The 27,847-nt window shown below is 57.2% G+C and overlaps 1 protein-coding gene across 6 annotated transcripts in view; it reads right to left on the bottom strand.

The window, feature by feature from the left end:
- PEMT (phosphatidylethanolamine N-methyltransferase) overlaps positions 1 to 27,847 on the bottom strand; it is an 85,222-nt gene that overhangs the window by 43,853 nt on the left and 13,522 nt on the right. For 5 of the 6 annotated variants that reach the window (XM_032841231.1, XM_032841230.1, XM_032841233.1 and 2 more), the window contains one exon: positions 19,460 to 19,567. In XM_032841231.1, the coding sequence (XP_032697122.1) occupies positions 19,460 to 19,567 (108 nt within the window). Of the gene's footprint in view, positions 1 to 19,459; positions 19,568 to 24,540; positions 24,681 to 27,847 lie in introns of those variants that run through there. The other variant, XM_032841232.1, reaches the window with a different exon arrangement.

Below are 27,847 nucleotides of genomic sequence, written 5' to 3'. Positions count from 1 at the left end.
AAAGCAGCCAGGGTGCAGGGTTCCATTGAGGTGTGAGGGCGCATGAGGGGCTGGAGATTAGAAAGTCTGGGAGGTCCCCTCACCAGGGCCCCCAGACCAGGCTCGCAGGGACCCAGCAGCCGTCCCCCACACAGGCCCCAGACCCTGCCTTTTTTTACTGTCAGCCCCCCAGGGGGGCCCCCCAGGTCTCCAGCTGTGCTGACAGCGCTCAGCTTCCGGAATACAGAAGGTGCCTGCACTTTCCATTTTCTTGCCCATAATTATCCCTGTAATTATCCCTGGAGGTCGCAAGGATCAGAGGGAGAGCAAGAGAGAAGGTTGATGTGCACAGGTGACCGCCATTCCCAGCTGCGATCTGGGCTTCGTGTCAGCGGGACGCCTCAGATGAAATCATGCCCCCTCCGGAGGCCCCCTAGTAATGCCCATGGATGCTTATATAATGCAGGGAAGTGCCCCGCCCCTGCTCAGCTCATCTTGTGTGGCCTCTTCCTGGGCCCTCCACAGCATCCCGTGGGCCACTCAGCAAAGTGAGGCCCTGTGAATCCCTCCCACTCTGTGCATCTATTTGGAAAGTCTAGCAAAACCTAGATACTTCTGTGCATCACCATCGGTCCCCCTTTACTTCTTCTGCCTGTCTTGAAAGATGTCATATGCTAACCGCAGCTGGGGATGGGCTGCCATTCGGGAGAATTGGTTTTTCCTCCCTCTGTCCCTCCCACGCTGCATGCACCCTGCCAGGGGGTGGGGGTGCCTCCAGGAGGGATGGTGGGGGAGGGAGCATTAACCTCCTGGGGGAGGGAGCATTAACCCTTTGAGCTGAGAGGCCAAGCCAAGGGGCCTCCTAGCAGGATCCTGCCAGCCACAGCAAGCCCAGAGGCATTCAGCATCTCCCCCTTCTCTCCTGTCTGTTTCTCTCCAGGCATGACCTGGGTTCGGCTTTCCGTGTAAGGAGACGGCATTAGGAGACCCGGACCGCTCCACCTCTGCCACCAGCTGGTGGAAGGGGCGGTGGGCGAGATCAGGCCTCCATCCTCCAGAAAACAGGGGAAGCATGTGATGGTCGATGTGGGCCCCAACAGATGTCAACATCCCAGATATTTACCTTCCTCCCGCATCCTACTTTTGAGCTGACTGTTATACGGCACCCTGAGGATGGCTAACGGCGCAGATGCACGTCCTGGCAGGTGGGGTGCTCTGCCGGCAGGGGTGGGGGGAGCTAGCCTCCAGCCAGGCCCTAGCAAATGGAGCTCTTGCACTGCACGACTGTACCACTGTCGACCGGTGCGGCATCAGCAGGTATTTTAAAAGAACCCACAGTGAAAAGGCGGCATGTATCTATGCATTTATTCAACCAACATTTATGGACCGTGCATGGCCTTTTTTTTTTTTAAAGATTTTATTTATTTATTTGACACAGAGAGAGAGATCACAAGGAGGCAGAGAGGCAGGCAGAGAGAGAAGGGGAAGCAGGCTCCCTGCCGAGCAGAGAGCCCAATGAGGGGCTCGATCCCAGGACCCTGAGATCACGACCCGAGCTGAATGAAGGCAGAGGCCTAACCCCTTGAGCCACCCAGGCGCCCCCCGTGCATGGCCTTTAACGGCCTCTGGGGATGGGACTTACCAGTGGCCACAGCACACGTTTGCATGAGTACTAAGGGACACCATTCCAAACCGTGCCTGGGGACCAAGTCACTGACTTCTCACAGGGCCCCTATAGGTGTTATGCCCATTTCACGGAGGGGGAAACTGAGGCCAGCTGGGAAGTGGCAGAGCTAGGATCCCTACTGAGCGCCACCCCCACCAGTCCCCCAAGATGTGTCTAGAAAGAGAAAGCAGAACAGGGAAGTGCAGAAGTAGACAGACCAGGTGTGTGCCGGAAATCTGAGCTGTTGCACTCGCTCCCGCCCCCAGAGGAAGCCCATTCAGCGGCTCGGCAAGGGCCCATGTCCTCCAGCTCCAGGACAGCCCAGCTCTGAGCAAGGCCCCAGCACCCTTTTATCAATGGGCAGTGGCACACCCTTGGACAAGTACCCTCCACCCAGGACAGTTTCTTTCTCTGACAAGTGAGGAAGAACTTTCCAGAACCACCAATCTGAAGGCACGCATCACAAAAGAGGGTGGGGACTCAGTCTCCCTGTTCACATGGAGGAGATTTATTTAGAGCTGAGTGTCTGAGTCTCCCCTTTTTCTGGCTCCCGCAGGACCTGTACTTGGGTTCCATTCAGAGCTCGTTCCCAGCTTCTCTGAGGGCTAATTTGGTCACATAGGACCTGAGGGTGGCCTGCCCCACCCGTGCTGACCGCCCGCGCCCATCAGGACGACCCCGGGACCCTGAGCTGCCCTCCAGAAAGGCTTGTTCTCCATGAGAGAAGCAGGGCATTCTGCTCCCTCCAGCCCTCTGAAAACATGCCCTGGGTGGTGTCCGTAAGCGACCGCAGAGACATAGAATCCAGCCCCGCCTGGCGGCAAAGCTGGCAGCCAGGTGCTTTCCTCCTCTTAGTGCCAGACACCTCAGCAGGGGAACCGGGGCTCAGCAGCGAGCAAACACTCTCCTTCTAGGAGAGAAAAGAGGGCACGGGGCATCCCATCACACAGCCTGCCCAGATGGGGGGCAGGGAGATGACAAGGGGAGTGAGAGGTGGGTAAGGAGGCTCCCCGAGACCACGATCCCTGACAACGGGGCCGGGAGTGTTTCAAGTCAACAACACCGTCACCTGGCCCTCGGGAGGGCCGTCCAGCCGCGGGAGCCCCATTGGCCAGATGGGAAAGTTCTGAGAACGGGGACTGGCCAGGGCACCAGCCACAGCGGGAACCATTCCGGGTCAATTCCAGGGGATTCCCGCGGGCTGGCCAAAGCCGCCTCCTTCCTTCCAGAAGCTTCAAGAGCACTCAAAGAACAAGAGTGAGACTGAGAATGAGAATACACCCTTCGTTTGCAGGGAAGCCCCTGGGGATGTTAACAGGGGCAGCCGGGGGGTAGCAGGGCTCTGCAGACCACCGTGGTCCCCAGGGGCCATGGGCTGTGCCTCACACAGGGCAAAGGAAAGCAAGGCTGTGTGTCTGCAGCAGGAAGCAGGGCGCTGTAAAGATGCCGAGAAGCCCTCTGGCAGGCCCCAGAACCCCACCGGAGTTACAACTTGCCTCTATGCCTTGAATCTCTCTTGCATCGCTGAGCTGCCACTGGGCGCCGCAGAGGATTTGATCCTTGTCAGATGGCTGCCCCGTGTCCCCTCCCCCACCTCGCTGGACCCCTGGTTTCCCCCAGAGCCTTTGGCACTCACTACTCTGATCCCCGGCCTCAGTGCAGCCTGTCCACCTGCCCAGCCTACCCTAAAACGGGACACACCCCTGCCTCCCGTGACGGCCCCTCCCAGGAGCCCACACCTCCAGCACCAAGCCCAGATGCCCTGCACTGGGCTCCACTGGTCTTTGTCTCTACCCTGTGATTCATTGTGAAAAAGACATGGAGTGCTTGAGAAAACGTGCACAGCAGACAGAGAGGAGGTGCCTGGGCCAGGCTGCAGGTGCACAGAGAGCCGGGAGCTGGCCTGGAGCCCTGAAGGCCGTGGCCACAGGAAAGGCATTTCCAAGAGTCGCGGGTGGCTCATGGCCCATTCTGGTCCTGTGACACATGTTCTAGCAGAACAACAGACCACAGGTTCACTACCAGGCCCTAGGGCTGGCTTCCTGTTCATCTCTAACACCTCCCAGTGTGGGGCAAGGGCCCTGGGAGAGTCTGCAGGACGAGGAGAGGTCCGAGGTAAAGCTCGGCAGGGCTGGGGTGGGAGGGCCCGGTGGGCGGAGTGGCATAGTGTGGTGTTTCAAGAGCTGGGCATCATGAAGGGTCACGCTCCCCGATCTAGGCAGAGGCAGAGGCCCGGGATTGGCAGGTTACTTGCCAGAAGAGGATCCCAAGGTTCAGAGAGGCTCCGTGCTTTGTTCAGGGCAGGTGGGACCAGGACTGGAGCTCAGGCAGCCTACCTAAGGCCGTGCTTGCCCCTCGGTGGCACTCCACGGCCAGAAGTGGCTGGGGCAGGCCAGGAGCCTGGAGTGAGCGAGGGATGGAGACCACTGAGCTAGAAGCAGGTCAGGGTTGGACCTGCAGTGGGCCTCTGAGCCTTCACACTACAGTCCCACAGACTCACAGGTGTGAAGGCGGGGTGGGGTAGTGTATTTGGAGCTCTGGACGGGAGTGAACACTTGGGGCTGTCGGCAAGTCACGGCTGGGATTCTCAGGAAACCCAGGGCACAGGGTGTGGCCTCAGAAAAGCCTCAAATACCTAGAAACAGAAAAGACCACCGTGGACTCCACTTCCCCCGGTTTCTGCATAGGGAAACTGAGGCTCAGAGCAGTTGACATGGCTGGCCCCAGCTGGTCAGTGTGTGGCTGGGCTAGAGCCACGGCAAGGCTCCATCACCCACAATCTCCTGGGGCTCAAGGGGCCCTCCTGGGTGATCAGAGCCTCTGAGCCCTACTGGCCATTCTGACCCACCCGAGGTCTCACCGGGCCTGCAAACCTGGCCTCTTGACCAACGACGGCAAAGACACAGCTGGACCGGGCCAGAGGCTCGCAGGTGGCCAGGGCTGGGACAGCATCCACGTGGTCTCTGGCACAAAGCCACACACAGCCAGGAAACAACATAGGGGCTGGTCCAGGCCATCTGATGGGCCCACGGGTCCAGTCACAGCCACGCTTCCCTTCCTCCACTGGCTCCCTGCCACCCCCGCAGCAGGTACAAACTCCCCAGAAAGCCCTTGAAACCACCCGCCCAGCCTCAATTCCCACAACCACCCCCAACCTTCCCTGCACTTCTGATGAGGTATAGCCCACTCTCCTCCTACCTCTCCCCCACTGAAATTGTCCTTGTGCTCCCTCCCCCTGCTCAGGAACTGCTCTGTCACCAGCCATCTCCCTGGGCCCTGACACCTGGGCACCCGCTGGGCACAACCCAGCGGCCACACCCCGTGGGAGGCCGTGCGGACCGGTGTGCAACCTGTCCCGTCTCCTCCCTCTCTCCACAACCTTCCCTGCCCCTTCCTGTAGACCCTGTGGTCCCATCCCATGACTGGCAGGACCGGCAGGCAGCCCAGTCACCAAATTCTTCCCGGGCTCCAGTCAGATGGGACCTGGACAGCGACAGCTCACACTTACCAAGCCTGGCCCCATGGCTTACCTCACCAACCCCTCCACAGCCCCGGGACACAACCTACAGCGACTTTGTCTCACAGATGGAGTGAGGCACAGAACTTAGGTGGAAGACCTCGCCAGAGGTCACGGGGTCAGCAGCTGGCCCCATGAAGGACCAAGGCCACAGGACAGTTCCACAACAGACGCCCCGGGGCAGCCAGGCCATGAGGACCCACCAGGGACAAAGGGGACCACGAGAATAACTGAGCTGCTGAGGGGGCTCCAGGGCTGGTCCCACCGACCTTCCTGTCCAACCCCTGAGGCCCTGACTGCTGTGGCCCTTTTACAGATGACCAAACTGAGGCTCAGAGAAGCCAAAAATCCTGCCCGGGTCTGTCGGCTGAGGGGTACCATCCATGAGACAGGTTTGCGTGAGAAGCCTGGGCACCCAGCGAGACAGGCCAGCAAGACTTGCGGGCTCAGGGGAATGTAATTGCACCCGGCCCCCGAGGCCGAGCAGGCCGAGGATGGCCCATGAGGACATCTGTGCCTGCCGTACACCGGCAGAGGCATCCTTTCCAGGTCACTGGCCTTCGCGTCCACCTACCTGCAGCCCGGCTCCCAGCAAGCCCACCTGCAGGCATAATGTTGACACAGGGACGATACACACCAGCCAGGAACCCCAGCTGCTCAGCGGTCAGGGTGGGACACCCTTGTGCACCCCAGGCTCCAGGGGGAGGGGGCTGCAGGGCAAGAGCCCCAGCAGGCGTCCCGAGAGCCTCTTCCCACCAGCCAGCCCCCAGCATTCTGCCTCATCCGGGCCGCGCCGGCGCTTAGGGCTGTGCCCACACCCCCCCAGGCCCTCCGGGGGATGGGATGGATGGGGAAGCAGGGCAATGCCCAGGAGAAGCCCCGGCCACCAGACCCAGCTCTGCTCCCTCAGCTGTGTGACCAGGGGCAGGTCAAACAACCTCTCTGGTCCTCGGTAGCCACCTCGGAAGATTCTGGGGTGGTGCCCTCCATGGACGGCACTGTTCCCACCTGGGACTGTTCTGCCCCTCACTGCGGGCCACCATCCCTTGGTCCCCACCCTTATGGACTGGTGGGGAGATAGGGAACCATGCCACCACATCTAGCCAGCTGGTGACCGGGGCAGGCCGCCCCCAACCAGCCACCTCATCTGTGACCGCGTCCCAGATTCCCAGCTACATAACGAGAGAGAGCATCCACAGAACAGGCAACAGAGGAGTCTGGGCAAGACGGCGCCACCTCACCCCTTTCCTGAGCACCCTTTCCCCAATGTTCTTCACTGAACAAGGCCTCTGACGCCTTGTGAAAGGACAGCTGGGTGGTGGTTCTCGCAGTAACGGGGGAAAGCCCGAGAGCAGGACCGGGGGGGCGGACTCAGCCTCCCACCCTGCCAGGAGATGGGGGTGCACAGCTCCCAGGGGCTTGTCAAGGTCATGACCGTCCCCTGCTGGGGCACAAGTGGTGGTGGGGAGTGCTCTGTACTCCCCTCCCCAAGGCAGCTCAGAGGGTCCCCCCCCCCCCCCGAGCCAGGGGGAACATAACTCAGGCTCAGACGCATGCCCTTCCTAGGCTGTGAGCCCCTGCCCCCCCACCCCACCGCACAGCCCAAGCTGCCTTTCTGAGGGCAGCACTCCCCAGGAGGGTTCCCGGGACCCTCAGCACAAATCAGACCTTGGAACTGCACCTCCCAACACACCCAGCCACTCCCCCAGCCTGTGGCAGACACACTGAACTCTGAAGGGGCCCTTGGGAATCGGCGGCAGGTCCGCCCTGGCTGGGAGGTTGGGGGAAGGATGGGAGGGGCTTTATAGAGGCGGCGGTACACAGGCACTAAATGCAGTCTGCAGCCCCTCCTCCCCAACCCCGGGAGGTCATTAGCCGACCTAGAAGTCTCCCGAAAGTCACCTCATTAGCATAACAAAAGTCTTCCGGCTTCCACCACTTAGAGATGAGCTTTAGGAAGCCTGTGCCAGGAACAGATTGAGGACAAAATACATGCACAGAAAATGCATGTTTATTATAAATCACATAGCTCCTTCCGCCCGTGCTTGGCCTTACTGCTTACAAACCCGCTTCATGCCTGCTATTCTTGTAATGTCCTGACCGGCCCTCCACACCCTATGCCCACCTAAGCTGCAGGAGAACCCTGAAGATGGATAAGCCCATCCAGCCATGAGGCCAAAGAGCCAGCATCCGTGCTGTCCTCACCGCAGGCCCCTCTGCCGGTGAGCACAGCCCTGGAAGACTGGAGAACGTGGCACCTGCTGTGGGCGCCAGCCCGTGACCAGTTGGGGTCAATTCAGATGTCCTGCTGCTGCCGCAGGGAGGGCAGGCTGGGCTCCTTGGGAGCAGAGGTATCTAAGCACACCCTCCCCCACTGCTCTGCCACCAGCCAGCACGAGCCAGCTCAGCTAGGAGCATTTTCAGCAGGACCATCGAGACAAAAGTGGAGAGCAGCAAAGGCAGGGGAGCAGAACCTTATACCCGAGTATGGGGGCTGGCCCCTTGCGACTGGGCTGGGGCCTCGGACAGTGAGCACTTGACTTTGGACGCTACCCTTGGGAAATCTACATAGGCTCCACCTCCCACCCTCGGCTCCAAGACCCACCCCTAATTCCTCATTTTCTGTCAGTGACCTGAACCCCCACTGCCCTCACCCAGGGCCTCCGGGCAGCGGCTCATCTTTGGTTCCAGACTCTCTCTGTGATCTCTGGCCCCTGCAAATGCATGCCTCTCCGTCCCTCGGCCGGTCCAGACTCCCTGACCACCACCACCTCAGGAGCCCGGCACCCCAGGCCCACGCTGTCCCCTCTTTGAAGACCCCTCCGCCATTGTTATCCCACATGCAGCGGACACACAAGCCTGGATGCCTTCCCTGAAATGCAGTGGGGCATCTCCCCGGGGCCTCGGACCCAAGCCCCACACTGATCAGACGGGCACTTGACCGGCACCCCCCTTAGCCCTCCTGAGTCTGACTTCGCCAAGGCAGGGAACGAGGAGGGAAGGAATCAGAGACAAAGGTGGCCAAGAAGGGGCTGCCTCTTGGGCCACTGGTGGACCGGAACTCTACAGCCTGGCATGGTGCCTGGCGATGCTGGAGAGCCTGACAATACCACTTGGTGATGCGTGGCCCCGCGCACGGCACTGTCCAACCCCGCGCACGCCCATCACCTCCGGAGTCGAAGTCTCTCCCCGGCTCATTCCTGACTCCTGGGGACAAGTGAGGGGTCGCCAGCTACAGCAATTACTCTCAAGTTGTATTCAGAAGCCACGGTTAAATTTCAGGGGCAGCAGACTCTGGAACAAGTGAAAGCACTTGGCCTAAAGCCTGGGTGGGGGGGTGGGGGGGCAGTGGCAGGGAGGATAAAGGCTCTGGGTGTTTCTACTGATGCAAGCGCTCGTCTAGAGGCGCCTACAACCAGACGCCTCCCGCAGCGGCTCCTCCCTTGAGCCAAACACGACATTGGGCACTTTATGCTTCCAAACCCTTTTGCACCCATTCCCTCCCCAACAGCCTCCTTGCCACATGGTGAGGAAATCGGGCAAAGGCTGCCCCAGCAGACCTCGGATGAGGCAAGTGAGATCTAGGGAAGGGAGGGGACTGACTTAGGTCACAGAGCAAGTGGGAGGTTAAAAGTGGACAAAACCTCAAACCCTGGAAATTGTCCATGGAATCTCGGCCGGCCTCCGAAGCAGACCCAGGAATGGGGCAAAGCCAATAGCACATCCAGGCTGCCCCCCAGGCAGCTAAACACTCCAGGCTGCCTCTCATTTGCCCCTGACAGAGCTCTCATGGCAGCACCGGCGGGGTCCGCGGAAGGACCTGGCACCCTTCTCTCACACGGAGAAAGGAGGGCACCACCTTGCCTGGCCCACCGCTCCCCAGCCACTCAGGGCTCCCCCCCAATGAAGGAAGGGCACCTTTCCATCCACCCCTTCTAACACCAGGCGAGGCCCCTTCCTTGGCCCCAAGACACTGTCCTTAGCTTCCGGGAGCACTCAGTCTGAGGGAGGAGGCGACACGTGAGCGCACAATGAACAGAGTCCACGGAGTGGTGGGTCAGCCCTGCCGAGAGTCGGGAGCCACGCAGGGTACGCTCGGCCATGTCCGCTTGGGCTTAGGGCTCAGGGCAGGCTGGCTAAAGGGCCAGCAAAGGCTTGTGGAGGAGACAGGAGCCAGCTGAGTGCAGAGGAAGGCAGGCCCCTCCAGAAGAGGGAACACAGCGCCAAGATAACAAGGAGGGGAGAGATCAAGTCTGCAGAACAGCGGAGGGGGGACAGCCAGCACTCTGGGAGGGGGTCACAAGGAGGCCAGCGGATGAGTCCAGGTGGTGAATGACCCCCAAACCACACATCTAGCCTGAAGGCCAGCAGGGTCTAAAGGCTGACGTAGGAGGACAGGATAGGCTCAGACCCCGCTGGGGTAATAGAACTCCAAGAGGTCACCTTCACCAAACCACTCAGCCAGCAGCCCCTTCCAATGTGTGCATCTCAATCCCACACATGCTGACCGTGCCTGATGTCCTCACGAGGCTCCAGAGGCCAGAACCCAAAACACATCATAGCAGGAAGAAGCACTTGGACATCCCCCCTCAGCCCCACACCTCACCCCTATCCAGCTCAGACTCTCTAAGAAAACTCAGATCACATCTCCAGAAAGTCAGGAGGCTGAGGGGGAGGAGGAGGTCAGGGTTTGGCCTGGGCTTCGGGGGGCAACAGCCTCCTCTGCTCCCCTCCCTTTTATTCTTAACTGTGTCGCTCCAAGGGATTCCAGCAAAGGCTGTGAGCTGACCCAGTTCCAGGCGCTGTGGACACTCGATCACCATGGTGCCCAGACACGGAGAGTCTAAAGTTAGCCCGGGCTGATGGCAAGATGCGGCCCCCGCCAGCCCAGGGCCACAGCCCCACGGAGTGACGCGCCAGCCCATACTGCTCTCCATCCAGACAGGAATGGGGCTGCACACAGGGCGGCCAGAACTACCTCCAGCTAAAAATGTGTGACTCCTCCCGGGCTCAGAAAAGAACACACACACACACATACACACACACACACACACACACACGGAGCCTCTTGCCCTTAAGCCCACATGGAGATGCTAGAGGAGCCACCGAGGGTCCCTGGTGACGAGGGTCCCTGGTGACGAGGAGCCAACTGTCCCCAGCTGGGAAGCCGACACCAGACTTGCCATTAGTTCTGTCAACTCCAGCTCTGAGCACAGCTTGGAGAGGGGCAGGGCGGGGGAGGGGGGCGAGGAGGGGATCCAGGGCCAGGTGAGGGCTACGGTGTCCCAGGTGACCTCAGTAGATAAAGAAAAGGAAGTGGCTAGCTAGCCAGAGTTCTGGGCTCTCTTGGCTCTAGCAGCCAAGGTCTCAGTCATGCCCAGCCCGCCAGCCAGCTCGGCTCAGTGGAAAACCCTGCTTCCTGCTTGCAACCAGGGCAGCACCAGCAAGCCCAGCTCGGCAAGATGCACCCCTGGCACAGGGTGACGTTTCTCACCCAGAAACACTGCCTCGGAGCCCAGTGGGTCCATGGCCATGCCCTGGGAGCCAGAGTCCTGAGCCAGATGGGACCCAGGGTCTCAGATGGTTTGGGTTCATGCCCCGTCCCAATTCCCCAGCCTGTCTGAACGAGACACACACACACACACACACACACACACACTCACACTCACACTCAGCACCAGCCCTGGAGCAGACAATCGAGGACTGCAAGCCAATGTTCAGGGTCCTCCCTAGGGGGCCCCGGGCCCACCAGTCCACCTTCTCTCCACACACCTCCCCTTTTCTTTGGTCTCCTCGACTCTTGCCCCCTCCCCATCCTCCCCCCTGCTGCTCTTCAGAAAGCCCGGCCATGCCTCAGCAGGCCCTGTGCAGCCAGCAAGCCTAGGACACTCAAAACCCCTCTCTTGTCTCCTGTCTTCCGGATGTGTCCTCTACCTGCAAGCTTTATTAGCAGTCGGTCCCTGACTTTCAGATGGCACTCATGAAACCCAACCTTACCTTGGTGGCCCAAGCACCAGTGCCAGGAGGGCAAGGGGTGTTCTCTTCCCCTGTGCGCAGCAAAGGGCCATCCCAGGGCAGCGCTTGGCAGAGTGGGTGGGTCCCTGTGTTTCAGAGCTCTATAGGACCTCAGCTGGGGGTCCTCACCTCACAGATGGAGACACCAAGCCCCAGAGCGGGTGGGAACACAGGGAATGGGACCTGGGTCTCCCTCCCAGGTGCCAGGCTGGTTTCCTTGCTTCAGCCCAATGACAGCTGCAGGTCAGCCTCCTGGCACCTGGGGGAGGGGGCCTCTGGGGCACCTGAAATTAGCCAACAGGTTGCTGGCTGGGGATCTGAAACCAGAAAATGAGGCCTCAAAGCAAATGCACACTAAAGGTGTCAGCCCACCTGCCCTGGGCTTTGCTGGCCTTACCCACAGCGCCATCTACTGTCCAGTCTTCGCGGCCGCCAGCCCAGGGGCCTCGGGCACTCAGCCAGCCAGACATCCCTCTGCTGAGGGACCCCTGCCCCAGGCTGGGCGGGGAGTGCCCCTACTTTCTGGAGGGAAGAGCTGCCTCATCCCCAATGCACCCTCTTGGGGGGCTGTGTCTCCCCACAGAGAGGGTGACCAGCCCAGGGGATGCAGGAAGATAAGGACGATCCCCAGAAGCCCCGGCCAATAAGCGTGGGCTGCCCGGACACCGGCTATGTATCCACCCCCAGAGAGAGGAGTCTGAGACCAGGACACAGCCTGGGGCAGGGGGTTGTGGAGGGCTGGGGGCGGTGGGGGACACTACACACACACCCAGATCGGTCTCAGGCAGAAGACGCCCGGCAAGCAGGTGAGGGTGTGAGAGAGCAGACACCCGGGGCGGTGGGGTACAGAGAGCTGGGGCAGGCAGGCAAGAACGCACAACTCAGAGGCACGCTTCATGCTGAAGAAACCCGCTGGCCGGGACAGTCCCCACAGACACCTGCTATCCCAGCCGGATCATGAGAAGCACACCCTCATTGCTCTCTGTCCGTAAACGCATCCCGTTTAGCGGGGCATCTGGACGTACGATAGTCTCAATCAGCTTTGACGTCCTAACAAGCAATTTGCCTTCGATAATAGCTAAGGCACCAAAGCATGCCAATTTTGTTCTGTAAACAACGGGCGAGCTCAAGGCTACAGCATCACAGCCCAGCGCGGGCTCGCTGTGCTCTGACACTGGAGGGCGTGCCCAGAGCTAGAACAGCGCAGGGCTGCGTCTATCTTATCTTTCCTGGGATGCCAGAATAGCGGGCCCGCTTCTCCCCGACACGCGCAGTCCCCCTTCCTCTGCAGAGTCAGAGTATGCAATGGTACAGATGGAGATGGGCCCCCTCCATGGACGCCACCCTGGAAAACTGGGCAAGAGGCCAACTGCTGAGAACCCAGTAGACACTGGCTGCAGGGCACGAGCGCGGAGAGGTGAGGCAGGGGCTCTGCCCTTCGTAATAGCACACAGCTCCCAGCACGGGCCAGGGTGGGGGGTACCGGGCCGCAAGGCAGGGGCTGCTCCAGCTCTCTTGGAACACCCAGGCTAAGGGGAAGGCCAAGGGGAAGGTCAAGGGGCAAGCAGTGATACCAAAGGGAACGTGGGACACATGCAGCGGGCACAGAGGGCCACCTCACTCACACCAACCAGGGCAACACTGTGCCCCTCAGGGATCCTGGCAACATCTGGAGACCTTTGAGACTGTCGGGACACCCAGTGGTTAGAGGCAGGGGACATCATCAAATGCCACACAGTAAGGGTATCTGGGTGGCTCAGTCGTTAAGCATCCGCCTTCGGCTCAGGTCATGATCCCAGGGTCCTGGGATCAAGCCCCGTGTCAGGCTCCCTGCTCGGGACAAGCCTAAGAGCCTGCTTCTCCCTCTCCCTCTGCCTGCTGCTACCCCTGCTGTGCTCTCTCTCCCTCTGTCAAACAAATAAATAAAATCTTGGGAAAAAAAAATCGTGCAGTGGACAGTTTGGCCCAAAATGTCAACAATGCCAAGGTGAGCGACCTGGGCCTGGAGGGTGGGCTGAGAAGGGGGTTTGTGAGAAGCAGGGACGACTGCCTGGAAGAGGTGGCACAGGTATGTAAGATGCCCTCAGCAAGGGGAGGAGTCACAGGGAAACGCAGGAACCAGAACGACAGAGCTAGCAGGCAACAAGCAGCCCGGCAGAGGGGCCTCAGGGGCCAGGGAAGGGGCTCCCATCTCATGCTGGAAGGTGTGAGGAGCCTTTAAGCAACTGAGAGTGTGCTAGGGCCCTGGGCGGTCTGGCCTTGGCCTGTGTTCCCGTGTGAAGGAATGAGTACGCAGTGCGGATGTGTGGAGAGGCGCAGGGAGTGCTGGGGACCCTGGCTAGATCTCTGCCCAGGGTCCCTGGAAGTGGAGCACACAGCCCACATCCCCATCTTGGCCAGGGTTCAAACAGCAAGCTCCGTTTGGGGCCTGGACATACCCAGGTGGGGCCATGGAACCTGGACCCGAGGTGTTGGTACTGAGAAGATTCTGGGCCAGGGACAGAGACAAGATGACAAAGGGAGAAGCCCCAATTAGCCCCTCTGTAGCACCTGACCTTTTCACCATTTCAATTACAAACCTATTTGCGATCTCTAACAATGGAGGCCAAACAGCTTTATTCCCTGGCTCCTGTGCCTGGCACACAGAAGGCTCTGGAGGAATGAATATTCGTTACTTTGTTTCTATTGTTTCTGGAAAGTGTGAACACTGCGGGGGTGGGGGAGAGGGAGAAGGAGAGAGAATCTTAAGCAGGCTCCAAGCTCAGCACACGGGGCATGATCTCAGGACCCCATGACTGAGCTGGAATCAAGAGTAGGACGCTTAGGGGCGCCGGGGTGGCACAGTCGGTTGGTTAAGCAGCTGCCTTTGGCTCGGTCACGATCCAAGGGTCCTGGGATCAAGGCCTGTATCGGGCTCTCTGCCAAGCAGGGGAGCCTGCTTCTCCCTCTCCCTCTGGCTCTGCAATGTGCGCGCTCTCTCTCACTTACTCTGTCTCTCAAATAACATCTCTTTTCTTAAAAAAGAGTCAGACGCTTAACTGACAGCACCACCCAGGCACCCTCAACGAACACTGGTTGCATGAATGAATGGGTGAATGAATAATGAATGAATGAATGAATGAGAAGCTGTTCACGAGCAGAAGACTGAGCCAGAAGAGCAGTATGAGGCCCAGGGAGAACAGAGTTATAAGAAAATGTGATGGTCACCAGTGGTTTCCCCAAAGATCCATCAAGAGGACAGCAGAAGGCAAGAAAGTTCTTTGAAGCTCTAGAAGCAGAATTCTAACAGAATAGAGGAGATGAAAACCGACTTTGGGGACAGAGGGACAGGGAAGAAGAGAGAGATGGGGGCTGGGTTCTGGTGGGGAGGGGGCACCCCTCATCCACATGCTGGCCCTGACAGGCGGGCAGGCCCCTCCAGCCAGTGTAGCTCCTTCAAAGAGCTACAGCCCTGGGGAGGCAGATAGCGGGCCCTGGAACAACCAGAAGGCACTGGTCCAAGGCTGCACTCAGCCTGGGCCACTGTCCATGGCCTCCTCACACATCATCACCAACCTCAGCCATCCTGCTCCCCTCAATTCCAGACTCACAGGGTCTCCCCTCGGAATCTCCCAAATACCTTCAGATTGGAGCTCTCTTGCCTCAGCCCCTACCTTGGCCACGGCCTCTACAATTCTGCACCCAGTTTTTTGTTTTTATAAACAGGTTTTGTTGTTTTTGTTTTTGTTTTTTTAAGATTTTATTTATTTATTTGACAGATCACAAGTAGGCAGAGAGGCAGGCAGGGGTTGGGGGGGGGAAGCAGGCTCCCTGCTGAGCAAAGAGCCCGATGTGGGACTTGATTCCAGAACGCTGGGATCATGACCTGAGCCAAAGGCAGCGGCTTAACCCACTGAGCCATCCAGGCGCCCCTCTGCACCCAGTTTTGATGTGTGGGTTTCGTCCCCACACACCCAGCCAATTTTCTGACACCAGCTGGTTGTCCCACAATTCAACTCACTTCTGACCCTATCTGCCCAACTCACGGAACTCAGAGAAGAGCTTATTTGCTTGATTACGAGCTTATTACAAAGGATATTAAAGGCCAGGAATCATCACCCAATTGAAAAGATGAATAGGGCGAGGAAGGGGTAAGGGGTGCAGAGCGCCTACACTCTCTGGGCATGCCACCCTCGCCGAATCTCCATGTGTCCACCAACCCAGAAGCTCTCCGAACCCCACTCTTTTTTTATTTTTAAAGATTTTATTTATTTATTTATTTATTTAAGAGCGCGGAAGGGGAGGGGAAGGGGCAGAGGGAGAGGGAGAAGCACACTCCCCGCCAAGCAGGGTACCCAACGCGGGGCTCCATCCCAGGACCTTGGGATCATGACCCAAGCGGAAGGCAGGCGCCCAACCTACCGAGCCACCCAAGGCGCCCCATCTCCCAACCCCATCCCTGCGATGTCTCACAAAGGTTGCATGACAGAGGTGACTGATTAAATCATTGGCCCTTGGCTACTAAACCCCACCTCCAGCTCTGCCCCCTCCTCCATCACGTGGTTGGTTCCTCTGGCAACATGTCCCGCCCCCCGCCCTCAGGTGGGGGAGGGGCCTAACGTCACCTAGTTAACCTAACAAAAGACACCTTGCGGGCCTTCAAGGACTAGGAGATTTCAAGGGTTTGGGGAACTGTGTGCCAGACTGACCAAATCCTCATTTCTGAGAAGTCACTCAGGTCCCAGATGCACCTGGCAGTGCCTCCTCTCTGTGGCACTTCCCCACCAAAATAGGGAAATCCTGCTGACTCTTCTGGCTTTCAAACCGTGCCCAGAATCTGATGACCACTTAGAATCTGACCACTTCTACTTCCGCTGGTGCCACTCTGGTCCAAGCCACCATTGGGCCTCAGGCCCCGCCACAGCCTCCAGCCCCGCCCTCTCCCCCCGCATCTGCTCTCATAAGCCTACAGCTGCCTGGAAAACCCAAGTCAGATCAGGCCCACGCATTCCACGGCTCCGGCTCAGAACGCCCCGCCCCACCCCACGTGCTCCCCACGGCCTACAAGGCCTGTGCTGTTAGGCCGGCCCCCTCTCTGACCTGCTGCTCTCCATTCTCGCTCGGTCGCATTCCAGCCAACGGCCCTTCCTTGAAAGCACCCAGGACTTTTGCACTTGTAGCTTCCTCCTCCCGGGACACCTAGGGAGCTCCCTCCCATGTTGGGGGGGGCAGGTTTCGGCTCAGGGGCCACCTGCTTCCCCAGCTTCACTACCCCCCAACCCCAACCCCCCTAGATGGCGGTTGTGAGTTTATTCAGGGTCCCCCTCCTACGACGTCAGCTCCTTTGGAACCTGAGCACTGTGCCTGGCACGTGTGCAATGGGCCATCAATAAGCAGCTGAAGAAATGAGCGAACCTCTTCCCGGCAGTTTCGAAAGGGGTTAGTAACAGCCTTCGCCCTGCCGAGCAACTAAAACGCTGCGTGGAACACTCGGCACAGTGTCCCTGCCGCAAGTCCCGCGGAGTATCAGCTCTCGTCACCACTGAGTCAATGCTCAGTATGCTCTTCTACAGGTGCCCCCTCGCTTACTGCTCACGCAGAGCTGGGGGAGGGGGAGGCAGGCCACTCAGACCGGTTCCGCCTGTTTTGCCACTGTCTGGCCCGAGGCAGCCCACTAAACCACAGTGCCTTCCCCTAACGGCTCCCATTCTGAGCCTCTCTCCCACTGATGACCACAGACTGTTCCGGTGAAATAACTTTTTTAAAAGCAAGGCCAATCAAACACTACAACCAAAGAAAAAAGCCTATGACAAGTGCACAGATTCTGAGCGGCCCGAATCTTAAGCACCTTGACCACGTGGCTGTGGGCCACGGCTCAACTTCAGCATGGACTTGAAAGGGTGCCCGGGGGACTCTGTCGGTTAAGCATCTGTTTTTGGGCTCAGGTCATGATCCCAGGGCCCTGGGATTGAAGCCCCCCCTCGGGCTTCCTGCTGGGGGAGGAGCCTGCTTCTCCCTCTCCCTCTGCCCCTGGCCACCCTGCTCGTGTGTACATGAGCGCTCTTTCTCTTTCTCTCGAATACATAAATAAAACCTTAAAAAAAAAAATGAACTTCAATACACCATTGGAAGAGCCTACAAGAAATAAAGGAAGGGGCTTGTATGTGAGTAAGTGTCCCCAGGACCCGCCGCGCACTCAGTAAATTGAGCCCTCAGCACTGGGGACCAGCCAGACCCGCAGGGCATGGACAGTGAACCAGGGAGAGCACTGCACACTCCCAACACAAGCCAGCCCTCCTAGCACGGATTAACAGCCTCTCTGAGACCCTATACCCGCTTCCTGTGGCTGCTGTAGCCCATTTCCACAGACTAGGTGGTTTAGAACAACGGAATTTATGCTCTCCCAGTTCTAGGCTGGAAGTCCAAAATCAGTGTCTCTAGGCCAGGTCAAGGTGCCAGCAGAGCTGCGCTTCCACCCCTCCCCCCACCCCCAGGCTCCAGGGGAGGATCCATCCCTCATTGCCTCTTCCAGCTCCCGGTGGCCGCAGCCTTCCTTGGCTGGTGGCCACATCAGCTCCGTCTTCAAAGCCAGTGTCTTCTCATCTCCCTCTGCCTCCCTCTTATATGGACACAGGGGGCTGTGCTGAGGGCCCACCCCAATAATCCAGGACAATCTCCCCATCCTGAGATCCCTGACACCTGCAAGCTCCCCTTTTTGCCATATAAGGTAACAGTCACAAGTTCCAAGGACAAGACATGGACATACATCTTTGAGGGCCATTTTCCAGCTGTTTTACCCACCGTGATCTTGTGTGGCAGGAGGAAGCCTGGGGGGTGGGGAGCAGGGCTGGGGGAGAAAGAATGATGAGCAGAAGAGCACAGGGAGACGCAGGCCCTCCGGGAGCCCAGCCCTTGCTGGGAGGCCCCTGTCAGGTCAGGGTCAGCTCAGACATGGTGGGGTGTGGTAGTAGTTGGGGTTCCTCTATGGACTGAAGCAGGAGTCCCAGGAGGCCTCAAGAATGGTTTTACATGGGGCGCCTGGGTGGCTCACTGGGTTAAAGCCTCTGCCTTCGGCTCCGGTCATGATCCCAGGGTCCTGGGATCGAGCCCCGCATTGGGCTCTCTGCTCAGCCTGCCTGCCTCTCTGCCTACTTGTGATCTCTGTCTGTCAAATAAATAAATAAAATCTTTAAAAAAAAAAAAAAAGAATGGTTTTACAAAAAGAAGCGAACCCAAACCTCGCCGGGGGGCCTGCACCAGCCATCTCAGGGTGGGTCCCGCGCGCTCAGGACAGAAGGGACAGCACATTCCGAATATGGCCTCTGTGAAGTGAGCAGTCCCGCCCCACCCCCACTCCCACCCACCCCCCATCTCCCCAGATAGAGAAAAGACTCTAACTCAGCAACCAGGTGACAAAGGTGTCATATTCCACCCCGGGACCAAGTGGTCACCCGAAATGAAAACAGTCTGGAACAGTGTGTTGCTAGCCGGGAAGCTGGCCTTACTCCTCAGGCTACCCTCAAGGGTGATCACAGGACGTCCGTGGCTTTGCATCAGCAAACCCAGGCACGGGCACAGGGCAGCAGCCTCGGGAAGGGGCCCTGGGGCACCACCGCCACCCCCTTCCATCCCTGCAGAAACCCCAAGAGCTTCCCAGCAGGGAGGAGGCATCGCAGAGAAACACGGTAGCAGGAGGGCCTGTCCGCCATTCCCACACCTTCCTCAGAGCGCTCGGGGGCCCCCTTCCCACACAGCCTGCCCCCTCACAGTTCTGGGTTCTGAGCATCCCCGTACCCACAGACGAGCTGGGTGCTGCTCTGTCTCCTTCTGTGTTCACTTCTTGCTCACTCGTTCTTGCTCCCCAGCACACACACTCCAGTGCTATGCAAACCCATTTCGCCAGGAGCCTCACTCGGGAAAAACAAATCAAGTTTCTCGAGCACATCAGAGAGGGTGAGGGTTCCCAAGAAAGCCACCTGACTGTGCAGTGCGGCAGCGAAGGGAGGGAGCCCCTAAGCCAAGGCCATCTCCAGCAGCCTCTAGAAGACCGAGAGCGTCGGGCGCATGTGGGCAGCCTCATCACGGGACAGCCCGCTGGCCCAGACCAGCAGCAACCCGGGACTCTCACTGCCCGCATGTTGTGGGATCCTGGCCTGGCCAGCATCCCCTAACTGGGCTCTGACCTCACTGGGGAAACAGAAAGGACGGTTCTGCCCTGGCCAGAGACCGATGCAGAGAGAGAAGAGCCGTCCGTCTATCCGTGCACACAGCCAGCCCACACAGGGCCGGGCTAGGGCACTTACCACATTCCAGAAGAGCGGATTGAAAGTGATGGTGAGGATGGCAGCCACGAAGCAGGGATCCGAGGGGTCCACGTAGCCCAACAGCCAGGTCATAACGTAGAGGTCTGCCTGCAGGGACAGAGCAGCGTCAGCGGGAGACCTGCCCAGTCCCCCAACGGCCCCTGCACGCCGGACACAAAGCGCAAAGCCCCCAGAACTCAGAAACATAGTTACCCTCTGGGAACACACTGGGAGGCTCGGGCACAAGCACGTCCAGCAAAGGTTACTACAGTGTAATCATAAAACTGAGATAAAAAGCCAAAACCCAATCAGCCGTATCGTGCCCTGTCAGAGGGTGGCCTGGCAAGTGGCGGAGGAGCGGTGTGCGGGGACGCTCGGCCAGGAAATCATGAGCAGCCAACACCCTGATGGGGAAGGGACCCCACCGGTACCAAGGTCTGGATCACCACCTGCTGTGACTGGGGCCACACCTGCAGAGGGCTTTGGAGGCCCCAGAGCAAACCCCAGGGGCTGTCGTTCGTGGGAAGACACGCTCAACCTCCCTAGTAATCAGGTAAATGCGAACTAGGACAGCAGCCCTGTCCCTCCTCCAGGGCAACCTGAACGAGGGCCAGGCTTGAGTGCTGGGGAAGGGGTGAAGCAAAAGGCGCGCTCCCCGTTGTCAGCAAGGTCACTCCCAAGTGCCTGTTCCAGAGGAATTCACGTCGAGTGTGCAAAGTGCGTGCGCTTGCAGTGAAAAAGACAAGCGTTGTAGCCGTCCACCTATGGAAGGACAGCCACACAGAATGGGCCCATTCCTAAAGCAGCAAAGCTACTGAATTCAAACAAACTAGCCGTTATGTGTCAAGTTGTGATATTCTTTTAAAAATGTCCAATGAAGAACAAGCTGCAGACTTCCCACAGCATATACACATATATACATTTTTTAGAAAATAACACATAACCACATTGTACTAAATGTTCTTTCTGGGTATGTCTTTTAAAAAAGGCCCTGGAGGGGCACCTGGGTGGCTCAGAGGGTTAAGCCTTTGCCTTCAGCTTGGGTCATGATCTCAGGGTCCTGGGATTGAGCCCCACGTTGGGTTCTCTGCTCAGCGGGGAGCCTGCTTCCCCATTTCTATCTGCCTACCTCTCTGCCTACTTGTGATCTCTCTGTCAAATAAATAAAAAATCTTTAAAAAAAGAAAAAAATAAAAAATAAAAAAGGCCCTGGAGAGTGATGCACCAGATTCATGCTACTAGCTGCATCAACAGCTAGAGTTTCCCGCCCTCCATCATCCACACTTAGGGATGGAGCGCTCCCTGTGGCGGGACTGTCCCCCCGCACCCTTGGCCGCCACCCCCTCGGGGCCAGTGGCACCAAAAATGTCTCCATACATGGCCCCAATGTCCCCCAGGGGCAGCACTGAGACACCCTGCCTGGTAGAGACGGTGGGAAGACTCTGGAAAGTCACTGAGCACAGAAGATGTGGCCAGGTGTGTCCTTGGCACATGTGGGCCTCCTGTCCCAGTCAAAGGCAATCTTCATCTCCGAGGGGCCAAGGGCAGAGCTGAGAATGAATAAGCCAACAAAGGCACTGCTAAGGGAACATGGGGATGAAATGGCTGAGGGACGGAGTGGCCACAAGTGCCCAAGCACATTATTAATAAGCAAATGTCAAAGGGGGAACCACTCAGCAAACAGGGAAGGGTGACAATGGAAGCACAGTCTTGCCCCACGCTGACCGCAGTGTCTGGCACCCTGTGGATGGTGCCGACACCCAGCAGGCAGGCAACCCCACACCCTGCCCTCCAGCCTCCTTCTCTTCTAGTCCCAGGTCAGACGCCCCCTGGAGGCCCCCAGCTTGTCAGGCAGAACAGTGGAGGCACAGCGGCTCTCGGGGCCGTAAAGGGAAACTCCAAGTTGCCCTGGAGAACACACCAGAAGAGGCAAAGCCGCTGGTGAAGGACCAAACAACTCGAACAGGCCTCGGAGCAGGCTGTCATCCCCTGGCGTTGAGACTGGCACACCTCAGCCCCAAAGCCCCTAAAGCCTGGGACTGAACCAAAGGATGTTCCATCTTCTGTTTGAAAGGAAATGTTTGTTAAGCACCCGATTGCAAGGCCCACTGAGAGGCTGCGATGGGGCTGACTGGTGGAACAGGAGCCCCAGGAGGCATGGAAGAAGAGCTGGCCTGCGGAGCCACCAGGCTGCTGCTCTGGTCCTGCTTGGCCACTTTCAGAGCAGTGCCTGCCTCACTGCCTCCGCTCCCCGGTCCCCATATCAACCCTCAACACCCAGCTTACCTGCCACTGACCCTTCCCCGTTCTCATCGAGGAGTCCAATCTGTGCCTTGACCCCATTGTTCCCACTACCCTCAGGATGGGGCACCCTCGCCCCAGCCAGCCTCCCACGCCTCATTTCCTGCCACACTCTGGACCCCGGGCCTCCTCACCTGCACTGGGCTGGCTCACCCATTCCAGGACTCACTGATAGGTGATGAATTCACCTGCACCCACCTTACCTGCGATCCTTCTTGCCCCAACCCATCGTTCACACCAAACATCACGCTCTAGACCCTTTTACGGTGGGTCCGCATGTGTCTGAAATACTCTATCCCTCTGACACTTCCAGACAAACTCCTATTCACCCCTCAAGACCCAGCAGGAGCATCTCCTCTACCTTCACCCATGGCACTCTCTTCTGTGTCCTTAGTGCGCACAGTATTGTGATTATTTGGTCATCTGTCCCTATCTCATACTCATCCCTCCGGGTGAGGGGCCATGTTTTCCTCCAACTTTGTGTCTTCCACCCGGCACAAAGAGTAAATGTTTGCTGAGTGAACGGTGGCCCTTGTTGCATCATCAGTAAAAAGCAGAGGCTAAAGGTACGAAGGGCCCTCCAGCTCAGCTGCCCAGGCTCCTAGGACTCTGATCCCCTCCTTTCTGGCTTCAAACTGGAGGCAGGAAATTGCCCAAGCAGCCGCCGTGGAGATTCTGCAGGTGGGCGGCCAACAGCGGCCAGCAGATCCCTCCGTTTCTGAGGCGACAGATTCACCAGCTGCCCAGGCGCTGTGCTTCATCAATATTTTTATGGCACCTTTTAGGCTGAGAAATCAAGTAGTGTTCACAAGTGTTGGCGGGAGGCGGGATGGCCAGACCCGGCACGGGATAGGGCTTTCTAAGGTTCTTAGAAACCCCAGGGCTGGGGTCTCTTCAAGGCAGGTCACTCCCTAGGGTGTACAGCTGGGTGGAAAGAGTGCGGGTAGAGCACCAGGGGGGTTATCAGCAGTCCTGAAGCCCTGCCGCCTCCCCCGAATTCTACTACCCATCATCCCCTCCAGATCCTACTTGCAGCCTTCAGCTACGCCATAAGCCGGGCACCCACACCACCCGTCCACCAGAAGCTGCACACAGAAGGCCCTCTAAGACCCAGGCTTGCCCTCTGAATCATCACATAACGGAGCATAGGGCCAGCACACCTGGAACGTGAAATATCCCCCCACTCCCCCACCAAGAGCCTCCCACTGACTTTACCCTCCCAAGGTCATCAGCGGGCTCGTTTTACCAATAGGCAGAGTTATCTGCAGGCCTGATTCTCCAGGCCCCCCTCCGTGCCCACATCCCTTGCTCGGGATCCCCAGCGACCAAGACGGAGGAAAGACGGTGAAGTGTGAGGTCTAGAGAAGGGACCCATCCAGAGAGAGGGTGCAGGTGATGGCCAGAGGGTCACGGCTAGAAACCTGGGGATGCCAGCAGGAGAGAACCAGACCAGTGTTTCAGGGCAGGCCCACGAAGGCGCAGACACGTGGATGGTGGCTGCCTGGGAAACAAGGTGGGGCACCGGCCAAGAGCCGCACAGGGCATTTTCGGGGGTGATGGAAGTATTTGCCATCTCAGCGGGGGCCTGGCCAGCCAGGACCTTGCCCATTAGACCTTCCAACTGGACACAAAGGTCTATGCATTTCACTATGTGTAAATGACACCTCCCCAGAGAGGAAAGTTTGCAAGGGCCTCCTCGCTGGGAACCATGAACTGTGTCCCCTATCTCCCCACTGGCCGTTGGGGGAAACCGTAGCCTCTGGAAATGCCGAAGGCTTTTCTAAGGTTTCAACTCAATGTCATTCTGAGCAAGCCACCAGGGAGGTGACACTCTGGGGGGAGTCTGAGGACTACGACCCGCCGGCAAGAAACTTTACAGTGCAGATAACAAGATCAAAGAGGCTTTATTTAAGGCTCGCGTACCTCATCTTGGCAAGCACTGTTGCTATTCCTACTTTGCAGATAAGAAAGCCAAAGGCTCAAAGAAGCCCCCAGATCACAGGCTAGAGGGGGCAGAGCCAGGCCTCAGCCAGACCCGCCCTTCCAGATTCCAGACCGAAACTGAGGCTTTCTGTCAGGACTTAGACTACAGCCCCACTACAGCCGATGGGGCAAGGAAAACCCTCAAATACTCCCAAAGAGACGGGGCAAATGAGCAGGTCAAATCTGCTGCTTTTGCCTTCGGTGGGAGCTGAGGGGAAGGGAAACTGAGGCACTTACAGGTTAGCAAGCTAACAACAGCAGCCAAAGCTGGCAGCCAAGGGATATCCAGCAGAGTCTCCCTATTAGGACTGAACTTGTTAAAACTGGAACCTCAGCCCCCACCAGGTCCCAGTGCCCTCAGGTCAACCTGTCTTGGTGGGAGGAAAGCATCCAGTTACCCGGGTCACCTTGAGTGCGCGGGATCTGCGTTGCCTGGAGAAGGGCCTGCTTGGCAGGAAAGAATGACTAATGTCCACTGGGGTATTCCTCCAGAGGCCTGAACGTCCTTTCCTGATTGCTGTCACCTCCCAGAACTCACCTGAAAGGGCGGACCTCCCTCCCGAAAGCGGCTCAGCCAAAAGAACAAAAAATGCCCAATCCCAGGTCCCTCAGTCACCCCTGCACACCAGTGGGCTGCCTTGACCTAAGGGGAGGGTTCTCCCCCGTCCTCTCCCCCAACCGTATTAAAGCAGCAAAAGCCCTGGCTTTCTCTCCCGGGTCATTCTAAGAATGGAATCCCGCTCCAAGGTCACAGATGGCAGAGCTCTGTATTTGAAAAGAGGACAGGCGCTACCTACCGAAACCGGGAATAATTTCACTCGGGCCACCGATGAATGGGCTCGGCTACTGACACCCTACGGGTGGTTGAGGAAGCGGCTCATAGCAACTTCACTTTACTGCGGGCTTGGAGGACACTTTAGGGGGACGATCTGCCGCAGGTCAACAGCACCCAGGGTAACATTGTGACATCCAAACAAACAGTAGGGGCCCAGAGAGTCAAAGTCACATCGATCGTAAGTGGGAGCCACACAGCACATACGGCAAAGGGCAAGAGGAACGGGGTGAGCGAGGGAGCCAGAGGGGCTGGGGTCCTCCAGCCCGGCTCTCCACCACTGCCAAGTATGTCTTCAGGACCACAGCCTCTTCTGCCTTTCCCAGGGGACTCCCAAATCGCCCCCGGCATTCTCTACGGAGTGGGTAACTTTTGGTTAGAGCTCTGTGTCTGACACAAGACACAGACACAAGAGCGATCATGCCAGAGTCCCAGAGTTTTACTAAGGCGGGCTCCCAACCTCGTCTGGTGGGGGACCATGTGGTTCAGAAGAAGGTCTCCAGGCAGCTCACAGTGTGAGCTGGGGTCAGATCACTCCCACCTTCCGAGAGGGACCACAGGTAGGCTTTCTGTGACCAGTCGCAGCCTAGGGTTTCCCCTGGATGACATGGGGGTGATAAGACTGCAGCCCTCCAGCCCCCCCCCCCCCAGGTGACATTCTGGACGGAGGGCAGACCGGGCATGAAAGTACACAGTGCCGAGGGTGCCCCAGGGCTGAAGCTATTCTGTGCTCCCTCTGTTTGCTAAATAGCGCAGACGGACACCTCACCTCTTTCTGGAGGGGCCCTCTGGGGATACACGCATTCTACGGAAAAGGTGGAGAGAGGACACTGATCCAAGGACTGTAGGCTCCACGCTGGAATCCGAGGGCATGCGAGCTTTGGAAACCATCTCAAGACAGGAGGTTTGTTGGAATGTCATAACACCATGGTTGTCAGCCACAGCCGATTTCCGGAAAAAACGTTGCTTTGAGGCGTTCCTACATCCCACGGTAAGAAGAAACAGCCAGCAGCTGCTCTAATTCCCCAAATCCATAACTCCTTCCAGGAAAGGCAAAGACGTTCATTCACCCATCAATCAACTGCACCAGATGCAAAAAAGGCTCTGGCAGCTCGTGTGCAACCTGGTCAGCGGGGCCAAAGCGAGCCCCTTTCCTGGGAGTGGCACCCATGGGCAGGTCCTGTGCTTTTTTCATCAAGGCCCTCATCTCCTCATCTCCACCTTGGGGTCCCCCCCCCACTTCATGATCATGAGCTGCAGATCCCTTTTCTTTCTACACTCGCCCTCGAGGGCTCAGGACACACCCCACTAGGGTGATGTTAGAGTACTTTTATCGAATACATGTCATATATTAAAAGCAGTAACAATAAGCCAGCTGACCTCCCCTGGGAAGTTACTGGACACCAAGCCCCGGCTTTAATGAGGAAGGACAGAGCACAGCCCCGAGCCACGGCACACCCCAGCCTAGTGCAGCTTGACGTACCCTGTGTTTGCTTGGGCAAGTCACATGCACTCCGAAGGCTTTGAATGAGAGTGGCATATTGAGATCGGCAAGGAAAGCGTTTAGCACAGTGAGAGGCACCTAGCAAGGCTGGATAAATGTTAGCATTATTCAGGCCATGCAACAACACCATGGGGCATGCCCATCTTCCAGATTAAAAAACTGAAGCTATCACATGAAGAAAAACCCGACAGAACTAAAAGATGAAACAGACAAATCTACGACAGCAGCTGGGGGCCTCCACCCTCCTCTCTTAGAAGTAACAGAGTAGGTCTGCGGAAAATCAGTAAGGACGGGGATGACCCGAACATCACCACCAACCACTTGGCCTGACTGACGTTTATAGAACATTCCACAATAACAGAAAATGACACATTCTTCTCAGGCACACATAACACCCATGGAGACAGACCACAGCCCGGACCACAAAACAAATCAATCAATCTTTCTTTCTTTCTTTCTCTCTTTCTTTCTTTTTCTTTCTTTCTTAAGTAGCCTCCACACCCAGTGTGGAGCCCAGTGGGGACCTGAACTCAGAACCCTGAGACCAAGACCTGAGCTGAGATCAAGAGACAGATGTTCAACCAACTGAGCCACCCAGGCACCCCAAACTAATCTTATATTTAAAAGAAGCAGAAAGCATAAAAGTATGTTCTCAAATCATAACAGAATTAAACTACACATGAACAGAAAGATACTTGTTAAAGTACATACTTCCAAATGATCCATGCGTCAAAGGGGAAGTCGGAAGGGAAATTTTAACATATCTTGAACAGAATGAAAATGAAAATACAACGTATCAGAAATTGTGGGACACAAGGCGAAGAGGTAAGAGTTACATTAATGAAGAAGAAAAGGCTCAAAACAGTAATATATGCTTCACCCTTAAAAAGAGGGGCACCTGAATGGCTCAGTGGGTTAAAGCCTCTGTCTTCGGCTCGGGTCACGATCCCGGGGTCCTGGGATCGAGCCCCTCGTCGGGTTCTCTGCTCAGCAGGGAGCCTGCTTCCCTGCCGCCCCCATCCCCACCTGTCTCTCTGCCTACATATGATCTCTCTCTATCAAATAAAAAAAATCTTTTTTTTAAAAGATTTTATTTATTCATTTGACAGACAGAGATCACAAGTAGGCAGAGAGGCAGGCAGAGAGAGAGGAAGGGAAGCAGGCTACCGGCTGAGCAGAGAACCCGATGTGGGGCTCGATCCCAGGATCCCGGGATCGTGACCCGAGCCGAAGGCAGAGGCTTTAACCCACTGAGCCGCCCAGGTGCCCCATACATAAAATCTTAAAAAAAATAAAAAGAAAGAAAGAAATTAGGGAAAGAAAAGTAAAATAAACCCAAAGCAAGCAGAAGGAAAAAATAAAAGCAAAAATCAATCAACCAAAAACAGAAAAACAGAGAGGGGAGAAAAATCAAATCCAAAACATGTTCTTTGGGAAAAACATAAAATAGATAAACCTGTAGTCACACCAACCAAGGGAATAAGAAGACACAAACTGCCAATACTGAGAATGAAACGGGGGCCTCACCACTGACCTCACAAGCATTACAGGGGTAATAAAAGAGCTTATGGACCACAAGCCAGCAACTCAGATCAGATGGTCCAATCATGGAAAGACACAAGCTAACAAAATTCATTCAACATATAGTCCTATATCTATTTTTAAAAAAATGAATTCACAGTTAAAACTCTTCCAAAACAGAAAGCCCCAGGCCCTAAAGATTTCACTAGATGAATTCTACCAACTTTTAAGGAAGAAATGACACCAA

This window comes from Lontra canadensis, unplaced genomic scaffold (assembly GCF_010015895.1).
Source record: "Lontra canadensis isolate GAN:19392208 unplaced genomic scaffold, GSC_riverotter_1.0 scaffold122, whole genome shotgun sequence".
Taxonomy (NCBI): domain Eukaryota; kingdom Metazoa; phylum Chordata; class Mammalia; order Carnivora; family Mustelidae; genus Lontra; species Lontra canadensis.
The sequence above is the reverse complement of the archived record's forward strand: the minus strand, read 5'-3'. Positions and strand labels throughout refer to the sequence as shown.